The sequence below is a fragment of the Eublepharis macularius genome, chromosome 1 (assembly GCF_028583425.1).
Source record: "Eublepharis macularius isolate TG4126 chromosome 1, MPM_Emac_v1.0, whole genome shotgun sequence".
In the NCBI taxonomy this organism is placed as follows: domain Eukaryota; kingdom Metazoa; phylum Chordata; class Lepidosauria; order Squamata; family Eublepharidae; genus Eublepharis; species Eublepharis macularius.
Genome location: NC_072790.1, coordinates 223751276 through 223772978, shown reverse-complemented (window position 1 = coordinate 223772978; position 21703 = coordinate 223751276). Strand labels below are relative to the sequence as shown.

The 21703-nt window shown below is 47.5% G+C and overlaps 1 protein-coding gene across 1 annotated transcript in view; it reads left to right on the top strand.

Annotated features, from left to right (window-relative positions):
* Window positions 1–248: 248 nt before the first annotated feature.
* The window catches only part of GAREM2 (GRB2 associated regulator of MAPK1 subtype 2), a 41448-nt gene continuing 19993 nt past the window's right edge, over window positions 249–21703 (top strand). The window contains exons 1-2 of the mRNA XM_054993442.1: window positions 249–363; window positions 11246–11386. Coding sequence (XP_054849417.1) covers window positions 249–363; window positions 11246–11386 — 256 coding nt within the window. The remainder of the gene's footprint in view (window positions 364–11245; window positions 11387–21703) is intronic.

Sequence of the window (21703 nt, the reverse complement as noted above, 5' to 3'; positions counted from 1 at the left end):
GCGAGCGACGGAGGCGGGGATGGTGCCGGCCGGAGAGAGAGCAGCCTGCAGCTTGCGCGCCGGGGCGCCTTGCCCGCGAGCGGGCCCTGCCGCCGGACGGGGCGGACGCGGACGCCGCCGCCGCGCTTCTTGCCTGGGGCGGCCCGGCGGGCGGCGGAGGAGCGGGGCCGGCTGGGCTGCCGAGCGTGTGCCTGGAGGGAGCGGGCGAGGCTGAGGGCGATGCCGCGGCGACGGGACGGACGGCCAGCATGGAGAGACTGGCGGCGGCGCTGGGGCGCGTCGCGTGGAGCCCGGGGCCGGCGCTGCCGCTCGACCTCATCGTGGCCAAGTGCCGCCTGCCCGCCCTCGTGCGCCCCGGGCCCGGTGGGTCAACAGTCGCGGGCCAGGCGCCTTCTGGGGTTTGCTGTGGGCTCCCGGGGAATTGCGCTGAGCAGGGTCGCCAGAGAGGAGCCGCCCAAGCAAGTCGCGGGAGTTTACTTTGGGGGCCGCGGAGGCGGGTGGAGGGAGAGGTCCGTTTTAAGGGGCTCGCGAAGGCCTCCGCCCCTCTGGCCTCGCATGTTTGGGGCGGTGAAATCCTTCCGACGGGTGTATTTTGGGGTCTCAGGTGGAAGATCCCTCTGGCGCCCTCCTTCCCGCTCATCGGCAGGGGGCACGATCCGCCTGGAAAGGGTCACCTTGCAAAAGTCCCATTGAAATGAACTGGAGCGGCACCCTTTTCAGTGGGGCTCGCGCAGGTGGGCTGCACCCTCTGGGCCGCATCTCTTTTTCTACTCTCTCACCTGACGCTTCACCTTGCCTCGAGGTAAGGCTGCCTTCCTCCGATGAGTCCCTGTGTCTCTATTAAATCAGGTCTTTATTACTTTTTTGGAAAAGTCGCTTAACAGCTTTTAAGCCCTTTCAGTCTGTTGCAGCGAGAATAATAAGCTCCATCAGAGCAGTTCATTTTTAAATGCCCCAAGACAGCCTCTTGAGTTCCGTTCATTTGTCCTATTGCCTGGGCAGGAGAAAGAACTTAGTTCTGTGTGTTTGTGCCGTGATTGTGTTTGGTGGGGGAGAGAAGGGAGGCATCTGTACTTTTGGTGGGACTTCGTAATCTGTTGGGGGTAAACCTTCTAGGGGGTTAGTTTAAGCCCTCTGTAGTTGCTTTGATGGCGCTCTATTAGGATGTGAAAATGTGTTCCACAATTGGAGGGGGAGGGGTGGCTTTTCAAACCAGAGGTATCGCCTACCCTGGCAACTGGTACCTCTCTCATCTCCACTCTCTCCCCCACCGCCCCAATTTCTGTCCCTCTGATTGCTGGGGAGGGATTGGTTGCAGATGGCACTCATTCTGTTCCTGCAAACCCCTGGCAGAGGGGAGCGAGGGAGGGGGGTGTTTTCGTGGCAGGCTGCCCAGCTTGGGTTTTGTACACCGTGAGAAGAATAGGAATTTTTTCAATCCGTGGTACGTGTGATGCCTTGAATACTAATGGGAGGGGGAGATCAGAGTGTCTCTCCTCTGTTTTATTTGTGAATGAGTTTGGGGAAGGGGGGTGAGGATGAGTCTTCAATTGCTGGTAAGCCTAATGAGACAACTGGGACCTGACCCCCATCCGCTAGCATAAATGACATCAAGGCAACAGACAGCTGTCAGTTTGGCCTCTTTTTTTTTCATTTCAGCAAAACGGGAGGGAGAGTTGCTTCGGCCATCGTGCCTTGTCCACCCCCTACGTGCATGCAGGCATGCACCAGCTGGGTTAACGTATGTTGTTATCTTGCAAAAAGCGTAAACTCTGAGATGCTTTTTTTCCGCTAGACTGGCATCATGGTTTCTCTCTACTGCCTGCTGAGTTTGTCTAATTCATAGAATTGGAGAGTCTGGAAAGAAACCCAGGAGACTCCTGTGCTGGGTGACGATGCGTTGATTCTTCACTGGCAGCCTGTGGGCCACATTGGGCCCTTGGAGGCTGCCCTCTCTGTGTTGCAGAGCTTGTGATGCCAGTTGTGGCAGCTGCCAGCATCCTGGTCCTTGCAGCTGTGTTTTCCTTACTGCACATGGTGCAGGGAGTGGGATCCTGGCAGCCACTGCAACCAGCAGGTATACAGAAGCTATTTTTTTGAATTTGTAATTGGGTCTTTTGAAACAAAGTGGCCTCAGGAGAGGTGGATGACAGGTGGGATGGCCACAATCTCAGCATTGTTTCAGGTGGGTAGTTGTTTGTCTGTAGTAGTAGAACAAAATTGGAGTCCACTAGCATCTTAAAGACCAATAAGACTGTCCAGGTATAAGCTGCTTTTGTGAGTCAAAGCTCACTTCGTTAGATATCATCTGCCAAAGTGAGCATTGACTCATGAAGACGTATACCTTGGAAAAAATTTGTTGGTCTTTTAAGATGCTAGTGGACTTGGATTTGAACATTATTGCTGAATGTTTGCCATTGCACTGGCAGATCACTCCACAAATCAGCTGGTCTTCAAAAAAGTGTGTCGGCTTGTGTGTGTGTGTGTAACGGATTAGAAAATAAATTCAAATTTGAAAGGTTTAAAAAAAATTTTTTTGAAAAATGTTACAAGGGATTGGGGTGTAGATCTGGATTTTGTGATGGCTGATTTTCTCCTGTTGTGCCCACCTTAATAACCTGGTAAGTGATCCCCCCACCTGGATGAAAATGAAAATGAAAATTATTAGCAGCACCATTTGTGACTGAACTTTGAGGAATGCCACGTGCAGTTGGATGGCCAAAAGTTCTGTGCAAGAATTGCCTGCAGGGTAAAGAAAGGAACCTGCATTCTGTGATGTGATCTTGGCAGAGCAGAGGAATTCACACCTGCTCTTTGCAGAATCGAGAGTCCATATATGAACACAGGACATCAGACCATGGTCTGTCAAGATCAATTTTGTCTGCACTGACTGGTGGCAGCTCTCCAGAATCTCAGGTAGAATTCTTTCACATTACGCATTATCGGAGCCTCTTAACTGGAGATGCTGGAGATTAAACCTGGGACCTTCTGCTTGAAAAACAGATACTCTGTCACTGAACCGTGACCCCTCTCCAGGACTTGAGTAATTTGTTCTATTCCAGTAGCATCATAGGATGGTGTTCCCCCTCTCTGGTAAATGAGGTCATCCTGGGCTGCTCCAGTTGTTCTTGGTAGAATACACAGAGGAGAAATCAGCCCCACTGAATAGCACAGTTGGTGCGTGGTGGTGTGAATTATGTAGGTTAATCTGCTGCAGGGTCATTGTGTGGGAACCTTTCTTTGGGTCAAGGTATGGCTTCCTGGCTCCTTCATGCCATCATTCAGGCACCGATCCACCTGTCGGCGTAGCTTCTGTTCTGTTTGCAATGTGTGCAATGCGCTGGAAAATTTGACAGATAAGGCAAGATGGAAGGGGTTTGGGGTCTGGGGTCTGCTCGGAGTAGGAAGAGAGGAGGCTGATGAGAGGTGAATCATCCTCAGGTTGGGCTGCCTGAAGGAGAAAGGAGGGTATATAGTTCTGTTCAGTTGCAGTATGAGCTAGTGTATTTCACTATAAAATGGCTGGGCTCTAGGAAGCACTCTAGGAACCTTAGGAGTTGGGGTAGGAGAGGACAGAAATGTTAGAATACGTTGCCTGGAAATGTGGAGGAGCCACAGTTTAGTGGCAGAGCACTTGAAGGCACCAAGTTCAATCCTTGGCATCTCTAGCTGACCGGAGAGTCATTGCCCATCGTAGACAGCCTAGGTTAGATGAACTAACATTCCGAAAGTATAAGGCATAGCTACATATGAGGTCTTCAAAAGCAACTCTTCTTTCAAGCAGAGATTTATGTCCTGCGTTTTTAAAAAATGAGTGTCTTCTAACCCTGATTAAAACGATTCCACAAAAAAGATCATCATCATCATCTCGGCAAAATCGCAGTGAAATCTATTCCGATCAGATGCTTGCTTGCTTGAACAACATTTTGTTGGGTTAATGCAGGGAAACTTGCAGTATAATCCTAGGCAGAGTTACTCCGGTTGCAGAGTTACCCCAGACTAAGCTCAGGATTGAAAGTAACTTATATTTTTTCCTGGTACTCTCTCTCTTGGTGGTGCATGAAGCAGAAGGTAGAAGATACTGTGCTGGCCACTTTATTACCACTATGCTGTCCCAATCTGTTATCTGTTTCACCCCAGCTTTTTTGTTTTCAATCAACTCGTAGGGTTTTTAAGGCAAGAGCCATTCAGACTTCCTTGGTGGCTTCCTATCCAACTACTAACTAGAGCTGACCCTGTTTAGCTTCCTAGTTCCGATGAGATCATGCTAGCCTGGGTTATCCAGATCAGGGATCAACCTAGGTTAGACTGGAGAAACCCTGCAACTGGGGTCCACTATTGGTCCCTGAGGCCGAAGGGCTCAGATAATGTGTCGTGTGGAGGTGGAGATGATGATACTTTTCTTTGCTGTGCGATGCACTGTTGAGTGTCTGATTTTTCAACCATGCTGAATACATTAAGGGATAAACACGGGAGGGAATGTCTTATGGAGGTGAGTGTGGACAGGTGGCTCCCCCTCCTCCCAATAAAGCTGCTTTCGGCAGAGATTGCCTGCTGGAGCTGCGTGAGTTGGCCAGATCACTCTGTGATAGGCAATGAGGCTATGCTGGACGCTTTCAGGACTGGATGCTTTAAGGTAGAATGTGCCCTGCAGGAAGAACTCTGGCAGAGAGATCACTTAATGCTTTTCTCTACAAAATTATCTGCAAATTCTTAATAAAGAACATCAGGAAGGAGAGTTGGGAATTTGTATTGGGAAGGAGCGGGTCTAACTCCCAGCTGTCCTTTCTGCTGGTTTTTATTAAGAATTCCCAACTCATGAAGGGAAAAACCTTTATTTCTAGCTCTCTCCCTGAAGAATGTATCCGGATGCCAGTTTTTGGTTTTCTTGTGACCAGCTTTGTCAAGATAACAGCTTTGGTGCCTTTTGTCTGCAAGCTTTGCCACCCCTTTCTCTCCACCTCCACCCCCTTCCTGGCTTGCTGTTGGCCCTGATACGCTGCTCTCTGAATGCAAAGAAAGCATTAGTACAGATCAGTTTGGAGAAGCTGCAGAGCAAAGAGACGGAACAGACACAAATGAGGATTAATTCCCAGGGCTTCTGGTGCACAGAAAAATAGTTTCCCATGCCGTGTTAATGGATTTACTTGGGAGCTCCCATCCCTGATTCCTGTGGAATATTTATCATCGGTTTGCAAGTGTGAACACAGCTACTGTGTCCACCTTGGTAGTGTTTTCTGGGAAGCCCTAGGTTCAAATTCCACTTTGGTTGTGGAGGTATTGTGCCATTTCATGTACAATGTTTTAAAGATATCCCCAAAATGCAGTGTAGCAATTGTGTGTTTTGACATGTGTGCATGTTGGGGATCGTGCCAAGGAATACAGTTTGGGATGCAGTCCATGAAAGTTGATCCCATGGAACCGGTTAACCTGTCTACAAAGAGCCTTTTAAGACTTACACAGCTGGCCAGATGGAAGACACCATATAGGAAATGGCTCTTGGTTGCTTTGGCAAGTTGCTGCCCTTGAGCCTTGCCTTACCCACCTCCCCAGCACAAGCAGAATGGCAGCAGCAGTCTGGCTCAAGGAAGGGTTGGCAAACCCAGTCAAAATAATTGTTACTCTTTATAAACGGCTGTCAATGGCTGGGGCATTGACAAGGGAGCAACGGGTGGGTGGGAAAGGAAGGGCAAGAGGAGCAAGGGAGGAAGGACTTGTTCATTTACTTCGTTTATACCCTGCCTTTCTCCCCAGTGGAGACCGAAGGTGGCTTATATCATTCTCCATTTTAGCCTTAAAACAACAACCCTCTGTGGTAGGTTAGAGTGTGAATGTGTGACTGTCCCAATGGCATCCAACAAGTTTCCATGGCAGAATGGGGATTTGAACCTGGGTTCAACGGGGAGGAAATAAATTTCCACGAGCTTAGAGTTCATTGCTGGTGGGTAAGGCTAAGGGGTTCATGGGAAAGGAGAGGTTTTTTTTGAAGATGAGGAAACACTTTGGAAATCTAACAGTGCAATCTTAAGCAGAGTTGCATCCTTGGACTTCAGTGGACTTAGAAGGGTGTAACTCTTCCTAGGACTGCACTGTAAATTGCTGTTGCAGAAACCATAGCCATTTGGGGTGAGAGGGGGTCCGTATTCCCCGATCACTACTTCTGAGAAATGGCTGGTGCCAGAGACTGGAAATGTCCTTGTAGCAAACATCTCTGAGTAGCTTTGTTCTCATTTGATGGAAGGATAGAACAACAACAATTGATTAATTCCAAGATGATATCCTAGGAAGGCTCAGATATGTTGGTGGTGGGAAGTGCCGTCAAGTCGTAGTCGCATATGGTTAACCCTGCTGGAGTTTTCAAGGCAAGAGACTAACAAGAGTTGATTTGCCATTGCCTACTTCTGCATAGTGATCCTGGTCTTCTTTGGAAGTCTCCTGCCCAATTACTAACTGAAGCTGACCCTGCTTAGCTTCTGAGATCTGACAAGATTAGGCTACAGAGACAGAGCGCTGGCTTCCCCTGGCCAAGTAAAGCAGGCCTTGTCCTCATGGCATTGAGTCCAGTGGGAGAATCCCCTAAAGCAATTCTAGGGCAGGCCTTCCTTTATAGGGTGGAATGGATCAGACGGTTGAGAGGAGATGCCCTCACCTCCCAGATAACTTACAGCTAATAGGAGCCTTACTTACAGTTAAGTCAGTTGAAGGGGCTTCCTCCAAGTAGAAGGTTGTCTGAGAGAAGCTGAGTCTCAAAAAGCTGGTAGTTCAAGGTGCTTCAAGGATGAATGGACAGCTAATTTGGCACGGCAGGGAATTCAATGTCTTCAAGGGTCCTGTGAGGGAAAGCAATGGTTTCAAAGGGGCTGCTGGCATTTCATGCAAACACAATGGACCTTGCTGGCAACAAGGCAGAGAGAAAGGGTGCTGCATACAAAGCTAGTGGCTATTGTCTTGCTAGCAGACATGTGGCAAAGCAGAACTTCTCTTACAAAAACATGCATCCCTTTGGGGGATAACTTCCACTGCAAGGTCCCCAGGGCAATCCTGGCCCATACGGCCCTTTGAACACATGCAGGCAATCCGTTGGGTCATTGAAAGAGTGTGTGATGTGGCCTCGGCATGTCTGAACCAGAAAGAAGGCACTGTGAAGTGCATGCGCCGTTCGTTCTCTTTGCTTCTCCTCAGTCCCTTTCCTGTAGGGCCAGGGAAGTGCTGTTAGAATCTTAGCATGGTGATGTTCACGGTGAGGGAACGTGGCCACACTTATGAGGGATTTTGGCATTACACTGCGATCATTAGCTGCTTTCTCCGTGGGACAAATCGAGTTATAAACTTTTTTAAAAAATTAGGTGTGTCTTCCCCCCTTGCCTTTCTGTCCTCCTGCAGTGATACAAAAGGATCCTCTTGCTGCTTGCTGCCAAGTAGGCTTATTTTTGGCTGCAAAGTCCTTGGAACGTAGCAGATTACCCTAGTAACCATTCCTGGCATTTGTGGCAGGCTGACTAGGAAAGTGGAGCACCCGTGGTTTGCCTCCTGATACCCGTTGGCTCATGCCCTATTGGAGACATGCAGTACAAAGAGCAGAGGCTTGGGGCTGCGCCCTCCCTAGGTTGATCTTCCTGTGGTATGTGAAAGTCCCTGGTTGAAATCTTATCTCTGCAGTGAACATTTGGGGAAGCAGAGGCGGAACATCGGCTTGGCATCCGGAAGATCCCAGGTTCAACCCCCAGCATTTCTCGATCAAAGGATCATATAGGAAGTGGTGTAAATGGTCATTGCCGGAGACCTCAAAGAGCTGTTGCCAGCCAAAATAGACGGTACTGACCTAGATAGACCAGTAGTCTGTCTCAGGATAATGTTTTCAGGAGTGACCCTGGCTCAGCGGTAGAACATCTGCTTTGCATGCAGGCGGTCCCAGATCCAGTTCTTCCAGTTATAGGATTAGGTAGCAGGTGATGTTAAATGACTTGTACCTGAGACCCTGGAGAACTGCTGCCAGTCAGAGTAGACAGCACTGAGCTAGGGAGACCAATGGTATGGCTCAGGAAAAGGCATCTTCATGCGTTGAATAGGTAGCCTTAGGCAAACCTCTATTTTTTCAGATAATAGACATGAAAAGATACCTACGGTGTGCAGATAATAATGTTGACATATGTTGTAAGCCTGTTGTGTGGATTACAGACAATCCATATGAACTGCTTTGAGTATTCCAAAGCATGCTACAAATGCTAAGGGTTATTATTTAAATATTCCATGCTAAGTCATGTTGTTCTGCATAATAAATGTCTTCTATTGCCAAAAGCCATAGAAAGAATCCTGATAAATTTCTTTAGGTTCTGATTCTGCCTACAGTCCTTGGGGCTGGACCAAAACATGTAGGTATCTAACATGGGAAATATAAACGGTCTCTTTCCTGTTAATTGATACAAAGCACAATCCACTGTGAAATTCCTCCACCCAAGCTACTGTACTTTTGGGTAACTCCTGTTCATTTCAGTGAGGCTTGTGCCAAAGAACATCCTGATGGGTTGTGAGGTTGTCAACCTCAAGGCGGGGCCTGGGGCTCTGGAATTACAATTGATCTCCAGACTACAGAGATCAAGTCCCCTGGAGAAAATGGTAGCTTCAGAGGCTGGACTCTGCGGCCTCACTTCCTCACTGAGCTCCCTCCCTGCCCCCAAACCCCAACCTACCCAGCACCACTTTCAAGTCTCCAAAAATTGCTCAAGGCAGAATTGGTAACCCTCATGGGTTGTGCCTTCTGGACCAAGAAATAATGGCTTCCTGCCTACCACCCTGAATGATGCCTCAGATCTGTTGCCGGACAGCTTTCTCCATAGAAGTCTTGCATCTTACAGTCTTATGCACAATGTCCAGTTAGGCAATCCCTGTTATTTCTAAATAGCTGGACAACAAAGCTAATTGAAATTTATCATGTCAAATGTGCAATTTAAAAAAAACAGCAGCAGAAGCAAAGCAAATAAAAGTTAGTAGTGATAGGATGTCCTATACTATGTTACTTCCAGCATACTGCACCAAAATTCCACCCCTTCCTGTGATGTCACTTGCAGGACCCGCCCCCAAACCCACTTCTTCGTCTGAAGTCACTTCAATGCATCATGTCTTGCGGCTTTCAAACATCTGATGTTTATTCTATGTGGCTCTTACATTAAGCAGGTTTGGCCACCCCTGCCCTATAGTGTGCCTTTCAAAGATGATGTCCAGCTGTGGCGGAAAAGTGCTTTATTAATCACAGAAATCCTTTTCAGGCAGAGGAAGATATCATATATTCAGAGACATATCAGTATCTTGGGGGGGGGGGCGGTGGATGGCTGCTAATTGGTCTGCTCCTGAGTATTTTAGCCCCAGCCTGAGACTCATAAATGAAGCAAATTAAGTATTTCCTGACCTTGAGAGAATTGGCAGGGAAGAACTTTAGTGATTTTATTTGTGCATGTCAGGCTGTTTCTCAAGGCACAGGAGCAAGGCAGGTAAAAAGAAACAGTAACTTTATCCAGTGTTCATTGTTGAGGAGCGTTCAGGCTTCCTGCAGAATTCCTGTCAGATTGCAAAACGAGGTTTGTCTCAAATGAGTCTTACTTCAGTGGGAAGAGGCCCTGAATTGGCTTGCTCTACTCTGCAGGCCAGATCAACAAACCACCAACTACAGTGAAAGGAAGGCAAAGCAGTTTCCTTGTTCCTTTCGACACCAGCTTCTCCTGTGGGAAGAAGGGACTTGAAAGGAGGGAGGTGCGGATAGGTGTGCAAAAGTGGGAGCTTTTTCACACACAAATTCGTTTGCTGTGCAATTTCTATGTGTGTGTGTGTGTGTGTGTGCGTGTGCGCGCGTGCGTGTGTGCGTATGTAGAACTCCCTCTTTCTTCAGCCATCAGTTAGCTGCTGATAAGGGGGAAATATTGACAACAGAGAGGCTCATGTGAGTGGTGTAACCAAACAAACTGAAAGAAAGCCTTCATTCTTAAGCAATAATAATGAGCAAGGATAAAGAGCAGGCTCAGGGAACTGAAGGGCTGTTTTTGGAGTCTGGCAGAGATGAGGCCTAATGGAAAGGGCTCACAAACCCCAGAATTCCAGCTATTAAGCCTAGTGGGCAAAACTCACATAAACCAAGACTCCAGAGATAAGGCCTAGTGGGCAGGGCTCATAGAAACCTGGACTCCGGGTAAGCATTGGCTCACATTTGTTGGTATTGCCTGTATTCCCCCGGGCATGGCATTGTGAACATTTGTACGAATCAACATTTGCCTTTTTAAGGGTCAGAACCAACTTTTCCCCTCACATCTGTACCAGGGGACAGGATTTGGAGTTCCCAGAGAGGACTATGCCCTGTTTGCCCCAGACTGGCTCCAGGGGGAGATGTCTGGGTTTGCTCAGCTGTTGCCCTTTCTAAGGAGACCCTCAGGCTAGGCCCACCCGGGGTGTTTGTCCACTCTGCTTGCCCAGAGCAGGGCCTGGCTCGAACCCCCCACAGGCCAGATTCAGTGTCAATAGAAGAGCTTGCTCCAGATGAGCATTTGGGCCTACAGCTCTGGCCATTTAGCAAGAACAAAGAGTTGTTTCCAGGGCAACCTGTCACTCTTGGCAGCAAAGACCTGCTGATCTTGTGTTGCTCAGGGAGGAGAATGGAGGATGTTACCCTGTTTAAAGAGCCATCTCAAGGGATCTCTGGGCTGGCAGGGGGAGGTGAGAGTGAATCCTACACCAGCTCCAACTGCCTGTGAGCCTCATGTGTACTTTCAGGGTCTTTTCTGTGCAATGCTAAAATGTTACCCTTTCCCATGCCCATCAGTGGAACAAATGATCATGAGAATGTACATTTGATGTGAAAGTAGCTTTTTGGTGCCGCCTCTATCCCATTGGCTTAGTACCATTGGTGAAAGTGGCAGGCCAATATCAGTGCTACTACAGAGTTATGCCTCTAGGCACATCTGTAAGCTGTCATTAATGATTAGGAGACAGACTTGTAAACCTTAGTGGAATCAGGTGTGTGTTGATCGTTGTGGAGTCACCTGCAGATTTCTGGATGTGTGCAGACTGACATTGCATGATAAAGTTTTTCAGTGGGGAGGGGACCACAGACGGAGGGTGTTGCTAAGCCTGTGCGTGCATGGTGGGAGGCAAGGGAGGCTTGGTCTCTCTGAGGGGTAAGATGCCAAGGAAATGGGGAGGGGAGGCCACCCGAATGCTTTGCTGAACTCTCATGCCCTTCACTACTTCCCCCTTGCAGGAGAGTACATGGAGGGAGTGAATGACCAGGATGTGCTCTTTGTTCATTCCTGCCGCCAGTGGACCACAGTGACAGCCCACAGCTTGGAGGAGGGACACTACGTCATTGGGCCCAAGATTGACATCCCCCTCCAGTACCCAGGTAACAAGATGGGGAAATTAGGGTGGGACATTTGAGGAAGGGACTCAGTGGCAGAGCACATGCTTTATATGTGGAAGGCTTCATGTTCTATCCCTGGATCACAGGTTGCAAAACTGAAATAGACTTTCTCTACCTGACCTAGATAGCCCAGGTGAGCCTGACCTTGTCAGATTTCAGAAGCTAAGCAGGGGCTGCCTTGGTTAGTAATTAGATGGGAGACCTCCAACGAAGATCGGAGTTGCAGAGTCAGGCAATGGCAAACCACCTCTGTTAGTCCCTTGCCATGAAAACACCGCCAGAGGTCTCCATAAGCCAGCCATTACTTGAGGGCACTCTCCACCACCACCTGAGAATATGGAGAGCTTCTGTCAGAGTAGACAGTACTCTGTTAGATAGAACAGTGGTCTGACTTAGTTCACAATAGGTTCATATATTCAAATTCTGATGGGAGGATCCCATACTAAGAGATGACGGAAGGGGTAAGTAGAGGATCATAGCGTTATTAGCATCACATTATCACAGGCACAAATTTGGATAGCATCTGTGAATTCTTGGGTTGGATTTATGATTTTAGATTCTGGACTTCTGTTTACCTCTGTGGGTGGTGGAACAGTATGGTATAGCCTGATCTCATCAGATCTTGGAAGCAGGTTTAGTACTTAGATGGGAGACCACCAAAGAAGATTGAGGTTGCTCTGCAGAGGAAGGCAATGGCAAACCACCTCTGCTCCTTACTTGCCTTGAAAGCCCCTTGCTGAGGTAGCCATAAATGGGTTGCGAGTTGCGACTTGATGGCGTTCACATACACACTCGCACATGCACCTCTATTGTAGGGTGTTCTAGCATAACTGTTGCTTTTGTGAAGCTTATGTTCACAACAGTGAAGCAGATTTGCTGACCGTGATGAACAAATTAAAATCAACAGTACATTGCCCTCGATGTGTATTGTGGTTTACCATATGATCCCTGCCCAGAGGAGCTTACAAACGAAACTTTGGTGGTTGGGAGAACAAGGAGAAGCAGAAGTGCAGAGACTGGACCAGAATTCATGAATCTAGGCCTATGGGTGGAAAAGCAGGACATTAAGTGAAGTGTTGCAAGCAGAAGATGCTGCTCTGTTGACTAGAAAAGAATAAAAAGCCTATCCAGAGGAATCATACTGCCTGCTAGTCAGAAAGGCCAGTGTGGCATACCCCATTCCATTACGGGCCTGCTCTGGGGTGGGGGGCTCTGAGCAAGCAGTCTCATTGGCTCTCCGAACACAGCTTCATCCAATTTCCATTCTGAACTAGTGTTCAAATTACAGAAGTGTCAAGGTGGTGCCTGGCCCCTGCCTGTTGCAATGGGGCCACTTAGCTATTATGCCCTAGGGCAATATGATCCCTCCCACCATATTCAAGGTAGGGTTGCCAACAGGCTGTGAAATTCCTGGAGATTTGAGGGTGGTGTCTGGGGAGGACAGGGTATAAAGCCATAGAGTCCATTTGCCAAAGCAGCTATTTTCTCCAGGGGATCTGATCTCTGTAGTCTAGAGATGAGTTGTAATTCCAGAAGATCTCCAGGCCCTGCCTAGAGGTTGGAACCCTAATTCAAGGGCCCATTGTGACTCTCTTTCATGGATCTTTCTGTGGCTGTGTGCCTGGTTGAAGAGGGCAGTCTCGTCTCCAGCTCTGCATTGCTTTTTTGACTCTTCCTTGGTCTGTCCATGCTATAGCCCCGGGTGGGCTCTCTCTTTAGCCTGCTGCCTGCTTGCCACTCTCCTCCCGCTCACTTAGTTTGACCAGATACAACTTGCTGTCCATCGTTGCTGCATCCCAAGTATCCTAGCTGGCTCCCAATATACTGCATATTCTGGTTGAGGGAATTTTCTAACCAATTGAAAAATGCCTTATTAACTGCTTAAAAGCTTAAATCAGTGTCAGGATCCAAAAGAACCCTAGCCAGGCCCAAAGGGAGCTGTGCACACCCTTCAGCTCCAGCAAAGGGGATGTCCAGCTCATATGGCCATGAGGAGTTACACAGCAGAGGGTTGGGTCCTTTCTATATGGGCTGGAAGCCCTGCTGGGGAAGAGGCGGACCTTGTGACACAAAAGAAATGCCGAGGCCCTGCTGGTCTCTGCTTTGTGAAGCTCCAGAATAGGGAATGGAAAGCAAGAAACAAATGCCTGCAGATTCCCTTCCAGCCTTAACGGGGTGGCAGGTGGATAGGTTCCAGCCCAGAACAAAAAGAGGCCCCTGTGATTGGTCACAGTGTGGAGATAAAATTTCACTGGCTAAGAGGAGTTTGGTTAATGAAAGGAATTGCCTACTGTACATCACTGCCATCCCCTTCAGTGGATAACCCTTGATGGGAGAAATACCGGAATATGGGGATGTATTTCCCCTTTTGGACCGAACACTTCACAAATATAGTGAGAGTGAGGGGCAAGAGTTATTGCTGCAGGCCTGGGGTTTGGGGGGGGGTATAAGAAGAACCCTTAAATAATGCTGATGAGACTGCTTGAATTTGTTCTCTCATTTCACTGCAGTTGTAAACAAGGAAAAGGAGGTTGTTGGTCTAGGGGGATAGAGTAGTCTGAGCTGAAGAGGGCATTAGGTTCCCAAGCACTTTCCTGATTGTTGTGCAAATGTCCTCATAAACCTGGCTTACAATGATCCCAGTCTTTCGACTGCTTTTCTACCACTGCTTCCATATGTATTTGCATCTTTTGTTTGTAGAAAGAGATGTGTTTGCGAGGAAGGGGGGGGGGAGAAATTCAAGAAGAATTTATTGTCTTCTAAGACAGCTTCTAAAAAGTACTAGCGGTGTGTCTGCTTGTTCTGAATGCCATTGCCAAAAGTAAGGCCATGCATGACTCTTTACAGCTGTTCCACAAAGTAACGTACTCTTTGTTCGATAATTTTGTATAGAAGCCTGTAGGAATGGAATTGGGGGTGTGGCTTACAAGGACCAGTAGGGGGGCTAAAATTGAGGGGAGTGGCAAAGGCTGCTTATGAACAAAAGAAGGCATGTACCCCTAAGCTTCCTTGAAGTCAGTGATGAAGACTTTGGAGTCAATGGGTTTCTAAGGGCCACTTCAATACTTCTTTTGGGGAGCTGCCACAATATTGCACCTTCATGGGACCCAGAGGATTCCACACCGTATCTCCTCTTGCAAGCGTTTTCCCTGGTTGACGAGAACCAGCTTGGTGTAGTAGTTCGAGTGTTGGATTAGGATCTGGGAAACCCAAGTTCGAATCCCTGCTCTGCCATCAAAGCTTGCTGAGTGACCTTGGGCCAGTCACACACTCTCATCCTAACCTACCTCAGAGGGTTGTTGTGAGGATAAAATGGAGAATGATAAAAGCCAGAGTCCCCATTGGGGAGAAAAGGAGAGTATAAATGAAGTAAAATCACATTCCTTTCCTCATCATTATTGGGCAGTTCTTTGCATTTTAGAGGGGTGTATACATGTGGCGCATGGTGGGGGACCTTTTTAAAAACATCTGATCAAGTGCGCACCTAATATAAGTCATGGCAGGCAAAGCAGCTGGCTGTGGGGATTGTTCTAGGGTGAGCAGGACTTCTGGGAGTGTGTCAGCCACTCTTTCCACCGTCCCAGGCTGTTTCAGAAGTACAAACCAGCTCGTAACCCCTTGTGCTGTGTAGGAGTAAGAAGCAAACACAATCTATGAGGAAAGCCAAGAGAAGTCAGCAGAGCAGGCTAAACTGTGGCTCAGGCCAGGAAAGTCATGGGAAAGTAAAGGGAGAAGGACTTGGGGCCTGTTTTAGGGTTCCCCAAGGAAGCAATTGCACAGGAGATAAATAACACCATCCCAAAATGTTGCAAAAAACCAAACATACTGCAGTGAACGATGAAATTCCCATGGTGCTAGTTCTGGTCATGGTAACGGAGATCCAAACAGCCTGGAGTGTGATCCCTCCTCAGTGCAGATTGAGTGTCCCAAAGCATACCAAACAGTCCCTTTGCGCAAATTGCTTCCTGTCCAGATTGGGAAAGAGTTGCCTTTGTCTCTACTTGGCTGGGGGAATCTGCTCCTCCAAATGGCCTTAGTGGATCTGGGCTTTTCTTTGCTCAGCTGATTACAGTGGTGGCTCTGCAGATTGGAAGCACACCCGTTCACCCTTACCTTTCAGTCCATCGTGGTTCTAAGCTTTTGATGCAAGAGCTCATTTCCAACAACAACAACATTCAATTTATATACCGCCCTTCAGGTATATAATATTGACAATGCCCGGGATGGTCCTGTGTGGGTTGAAGATTGTTGCTTCTTGGCCTCAGACATTTCCTCAAGCATTGCTGGAGGGAATCCTGGCAAGAGATGTCGCAAAGATGTCAAGAGGGCAAGCCTCGTTAAGAATATAGCAGTTGTAGCTGGCCTGTGCTTTCGAGAGGATAGTGCAGGGTAGAAAGAGGTGCCTGGACTCAAGGGTCAAAGAGAGGAAAGGGACGGATCGGCGCCGTGCTGGGAGGCAACGGAATGGGCTGGACAGATGGTGCAGTAGGAGGGGAGTGACCAGAGCTGGGAATTAACGGGGCTGAGATCATCCCTGGCCTTTAATGAGCCCACTAAGTGCTTCCCATCTTGGGTAATGATGTGCAAGAATGAATAAATAATGGGAGATGGGCCAGCAGGGGCCGCTAATCGCTGCTCCTGGGGGAGATGAACGGGACAGAGAAAGAGGAGAGGAGTGTGTTAACCTGCTTTGCTGGCCCCATTCATAAAATGGGAGCAGCTGGTTCCTGCCGCAGCTTGCAGAGAAAGGGATGGGGCTTCTGGCTGCCCTCCATTGTGCGAGGAATGGAGTCCGTTTTAACAGGAAGAGGCACAAAGAGATAGTAAATCCAGAGAAGGCCTATTGATATATTCCATGTACTCAGCGACGGTAATGCTGCAGGGCAGGGAAAGGCTTGATCTGTGGGAAGCAATCCTATGGGAAGTTCTTGAATGAAACGAACAGAAGATGTAGCAAGAGCACAGCAGTGCACCCATTTCAGTGAGGCTTGAGCAATAGGCCCTCTTGGTGGATTGGGTGCCTCATGCTAATATGGGGGGAAATAAGTTGCTGTTTTGATTTTCCGTCTTGGGTCGGCCTGCACATAACCCCAGATCTCACCTCCATCTATACCCTGTCTCGATTATACATTTATATCCTGCTCTTCTTCCAAGTTTCTCCCTTGCCTCCACTTTATCCTCATAGCAAATCCATGACTTAAGATTGCCTGAGAGATGGCTAGCCCAAGATTACACACTAATAAGGATTTGAATCTGGATCTTCTCAATTCTAGTCCAACACACTGCTTGTGTTTCTCAAACAGGGATCCACATGGGTACTCATGGCAGGTCCAGAAATCTTCTGTAAGGGCAGAAGGGCGAGTCCTTCTCACAGTCATCTGGCGAATGTTCAAACAGAACCCCCTCATTTTTCTAGCAATGGGGCCTCAAGAGAAGGCAGCAGGATAAAGTTCCCACTTAGGAGGGACAGGAGCTCCTACAGCCACCCCACCGGCCACCTCTCAGATCACCCTTGGGACACTAGCCTTTGAATGTGCTGATTGGTTACCAATAACTCAGCCCTAAGAATTCTGTTTGATTGAGTGGTACCAAGGAGGTACAGCCCTCATGCAGTTGTTATCATTATTTCTGGTATAAAATTGACCTGAGTTTGGTTCTACTTTTCAATGCAAAGGCTATCCGTGTAGAGACAGTGAGATGCCACTCTGTGTCCGTAGACAATAATAACTGATGGTAGTTTTCAGCTAAATACAGGTATTATGTGATGCTGTGAGCATCTCTCAATGTTTTTCCATCCCCCTTCCCACCCCGTTCAGCTACCCTCTGTTAGAAGTTATTAACCAGTAAAGAAAGTTTCTTGCTGTTTCCAGCAGAAAGTTCCTACCAATCCAGGAGTGAGATTGATTACAAGTTCAGTAAGGGCCTTTTGAGTTGTGGCTCAATAGAATCATTTATCTTTCAAGACCTGACCTTATAGGCCATGTGCTGAGAAAACAGACACTTTGTTGAAATTTGTTTTGAAAGCTTAGCTGATAAGGGTCTCGCTGTATTGTTTTGTGCACCCTAGAGGACAGAAACAGCCTGTGTAGCCCAGACTAGTTGGATCTCATTAGACCTCAGAAGCTAAGCCAGGTCAGCTGTGGTTAGTACTTGGATAGGAGACCACCAAGGAAGACTAGAAAGGCAAAGGCAAGCCACCTTGGCTCATCTCTTGCCTTGAAAACCCTAGGAGGGGTCGCCATGAGTTAGTTGCGACTTGACAGCACTTATTAATCAGAGGATGGGACCCTCCAAAGGGCATGCAAGGTATGCCTCATGCTCTTTGAAAAGGGCAGTGCTGGAAGGGGTTGCAAGTCTGCGAATATCCTAAATCCCAGTGGAAGCCATTGAGTTGCTAAAGGCTGAGTAGGGCTGCTTTGCAAATTTAATCTGGAAAAATGATTATGCCTAATTCTGTTCTCCATGAAGCACTGAGGGGTAGATTTGCCCTCTCGCCATCCTTACGTTTGGTTTTTTAGCACGGCTGTCTATTTTTTTAAAGAGTTACTAATCCTCATTAAGTGTCTTTGGATTAGTGACATTACGTCACTGAGAGCTGCGCCTAAATTGTGGCAAGGGTCTGGGACACATTCCCAGATCCCCATTATGTAGTTTTTATTGTCTCTTTAGCACCCTTGGACCACCATGTGTATCATGTTTACAGAGGTTTTAAAGTGTAGTAAAGCTACACTGCCTTTCTTTGGTCCCCATGGATGAAACTGATGATCTAGTATGAATCGAGGATTGCAAGAATGGAAACATAGCTGTGATTACTTCAGTTTAACTAATATGGAGTAGCTACATGAACTTTTTACTGCTGTGGCATCGGAAAGGAAGGGGCAGGAGAGATAACATTTATCTTCTTTATACCAACTTGTGAATATTCAGAGTTCTTTGACATACATAATCTTGGCAATCTGTGTCATGTAATTTTGCAGTATCCCCACATTCTGGAGTTGAGAGGTCTGAGGAGACAGTGGCTTCAGGAGCCACTCAGAGATTTTGTGGCAGTAGTAAGTTTTGAATCCAGGTTGTTTAGTTCTCTGTTCACGCCAGGGTCACCAAGAGGGGAAACTAGTAGGATAAGTTTCTGGGCACCGTGGCCACCCCAGGAGGGCATACTGCTGGGCTTTCTAGATTTGCTTTCTAGTGATGTTTAGGTCGGGTCAGGGTGCTGCTATGTGGATGTGTGTGCAGGAGGAGTATTTGTGTGGAGGTCTGTGATGGTTCTTGGCAGTTCTGACTCACACTGGTTCTCTGTGGCTCTGACTTGCAAGATCACAAGGGAAAATCCGGGGGCTGCAATAGGGCGTCCGTTTATTATGTGCTGTCCAATCTCCATAGTCTGGCTGCGACAGAGGGAGGGGGGCACAGAAGAGGCCACAGGTACCATGGTTACAAGTTTTCATCCATTGTAAAGCTTCTGTACCTCTTCCAGCTGGTACATTAAGAACTCTCCTCCCCTCCCCACTCCCTCGTGCTGCAGCCTGTTCTCACAACATCCCTTCCCTAGGGTGGGAAGGGTGAGATAAAAGTGCACAGTTGTTTGAAGAATGTTTGGGGGGTGGGTGGGCAACCCTGGCTGTCTTCCTATGTTGCTTCTTCTCCTTCTCCTGATGGGTCTCATTTTGGGCTGCACATCCCTTCTTCCTGAGCCTTTATTGTTTGCTGGATATGTGCAAAGGGGCCATTTGAGGAAGTGTTTGCAGATGGGGCACCATCTCCCTGCGGAAGGGTGGGTGTAGCAGATCTTGGTGTGGGGAGCTGTTAAAATAAAAATAAAATGCACCCCTCCCTTGTAGCAGCTTGGAGGGTGTGCTTCTGTTGGAACAGGGAGTTGAAGCAATTGAATTGGGGCTTGACCCAAGCTGGATCCAACTTGGGTATTTTTATAGCATCTGATCTCACCCTGGAACATGCAAATGGATCCAGTCCATTGTTCTTACTGGATTTGTACACCACTGCTAGTTTATTTTAGTGGCAAAGTGTGGTAAAAATCCTTTGATAAACAAATCCTAAACAAATACATAGAAGGCAATCTTGAGAATCTTACAAAAGCATCCACCAGATCAGGTCCCTGTTACAGTTGTAGCCTCTTTGCCAGAGAGAGATTTACAGTAGTGTTTAAAATACCTTTTAAGGTTTTTATCCTGTGCATTTGGGGGTGGGTGGGGGTTAGGGCAGACAGCACTTCCAAACTGCCTACAAATGTAGCGTGTGTATTCTGGTCAGCATGGTTTGCTTTTAGGGAATGATTTTTCAAAATGTTCCTAGTGAAACTTGCTAGAGGTGTCATTCTTCAGATTTCTTCTTGCTACTTCTGGACAAGTTAAATCTGAAGTGGGTGCTTGGGGGTGCATCTCATTTCTTGTGTTCATGGGTGTAAATGCATGCATGAGGACTCTGAAGAGATCATGCTAGACAGCTGATTTTGTGCTTTTAATATTCTCTCTCAGAAGAGGATCCAGAGGAATTAGCTGTGTTAGTCTGTAGTAGCAAAATAGTAGAGTCCAGTAGCACCTTTAAGACTAACCAACTTTATTGTAGCATAAGCTTTCAAGAGCCACAGCTCTCTTCATCAGATGCATGGAGGGATCTGACAAAGAAGGCAAAGCTTCATCCGCCCCTCAAATTGCTTATTGTTGAGAATGTCAGCCCACTGGATTGGAGTATTGGCTACTGGAAGATGCTCCTGAAAAATTGTCAACTAGTTTGAGGTCCGTTAAGAGAAATACAGTAGGAGAGAGCGCCACATCTGTGTCTCTGTCTGGTTTGGAGGGTTCTGAATTCTGCAGGGGCAACTTAGAGGCTCCATAGGAAGGCGGAGACCCAGATGTAGCTCTCAGGCCCCAAACCTTGCTCACACCTGTTCCATCTGCTCTTTTTAATGCTTGTTTTAATGTTGCTTTTACTGCTAGTTTTTAAAGGATTAATCTGTTTTATTGTTTCAATATGAGAGTTGTAAGCCATCTTGGGAATTGAATGAGTGGGATATTCAGTTAATTATTTAGACAATAATTAGTTAGATAATAATATAATGGTTGCCAGAACATTTTTCTGCTTATTTTGTAATTGTGAGGCAGGGTCTTAACACTTCCCCTTAACACTCCCCACACACATGCACACACTGTTCCCACACGTTAAACAGTCATTTGCCACATTGAGGCTATACATACAGGCAACCTATAACTGAGATTGAGAGAATACCTATCTAAGGCCACCCATTGGGCTCCCTGGCTGTGGGCCTTCAGGGTTGCCCCAATTGCTGCCTGATGAATTCATCTTTATCAAAAGCCTAGAAGACTGTATCTGAGGGATGGACAGATGAAGGGGAGGTGGGAGGGAGAAGAAAGTCCATTAAGGTCTGCCTATAGCTCACAGAGGGGACAGGCCCTTGCGATCAATCCTTGATCCTTGATTTATCCTTTAATGCTCCGGACGTCCGTCTGCATGCTCCATTTGCAGTCCTCTGTGGGAAGTGACTGCCTAGGAGCTGTTCATGCCCCTGTCTGGAGACAGAGCGAGGATACTGAGCCAGGTGGATGAGTTTGGCTACCAGTTTTGGGGAACCACAGGACTGGAATGGACTGTGCCCAGTGGTTCCAGGGTGGGATTTTCAGCCTCAGCACCTGCCGTCTCTAATGCTTCTTGCAAACCTTCAAAGGTGAGAGACTGCAGGTTCCTCAGCTACCAAACTGCTGCACAAGGATGCGTTCTGGAAGAACTTCCTAACCGAATCTGGCTTAAAGCTGCTACTCCTTTTTATCCCCAGTAGACAAATGGGATGAACTGTTGCTTCCCCTTTTCTGACTGAATGAAATCCTTTTGAACATTTGGAAACTGCCAATCATCCTTATCACATGATCTTTCCCCCCCAGGTTGAGTATATCCTATTTCTTCCCTGTCTATAAAAACCAGCTCCTTCCTGCCATCACACCCTAGGGTGACCATGATAGAGAATCCAGGCTATGCAATGAGGCTGTGCAATGACGAAGTGGGGACTGTGCAAATAGGAGCAGGCTGGCTGGTCCCTATCCTAATAGTTTAATTAATTTACATTATTTTTAGCTAGCCTTTCGCGCTGAGACTCAAGGCAGATTGTACTGTATAAGTCAATATAGTGAACAGGATGGGACATCCACTAAGTCATGTTATAGGATTAGGAGGAGTGCAGAAGTCTGAGATCAAGCTGAAACAAAGCAGAAGTATTAACATGACGTTTTAAATGATTACAATAGTGTTTTCAGGGACACTCTTTTT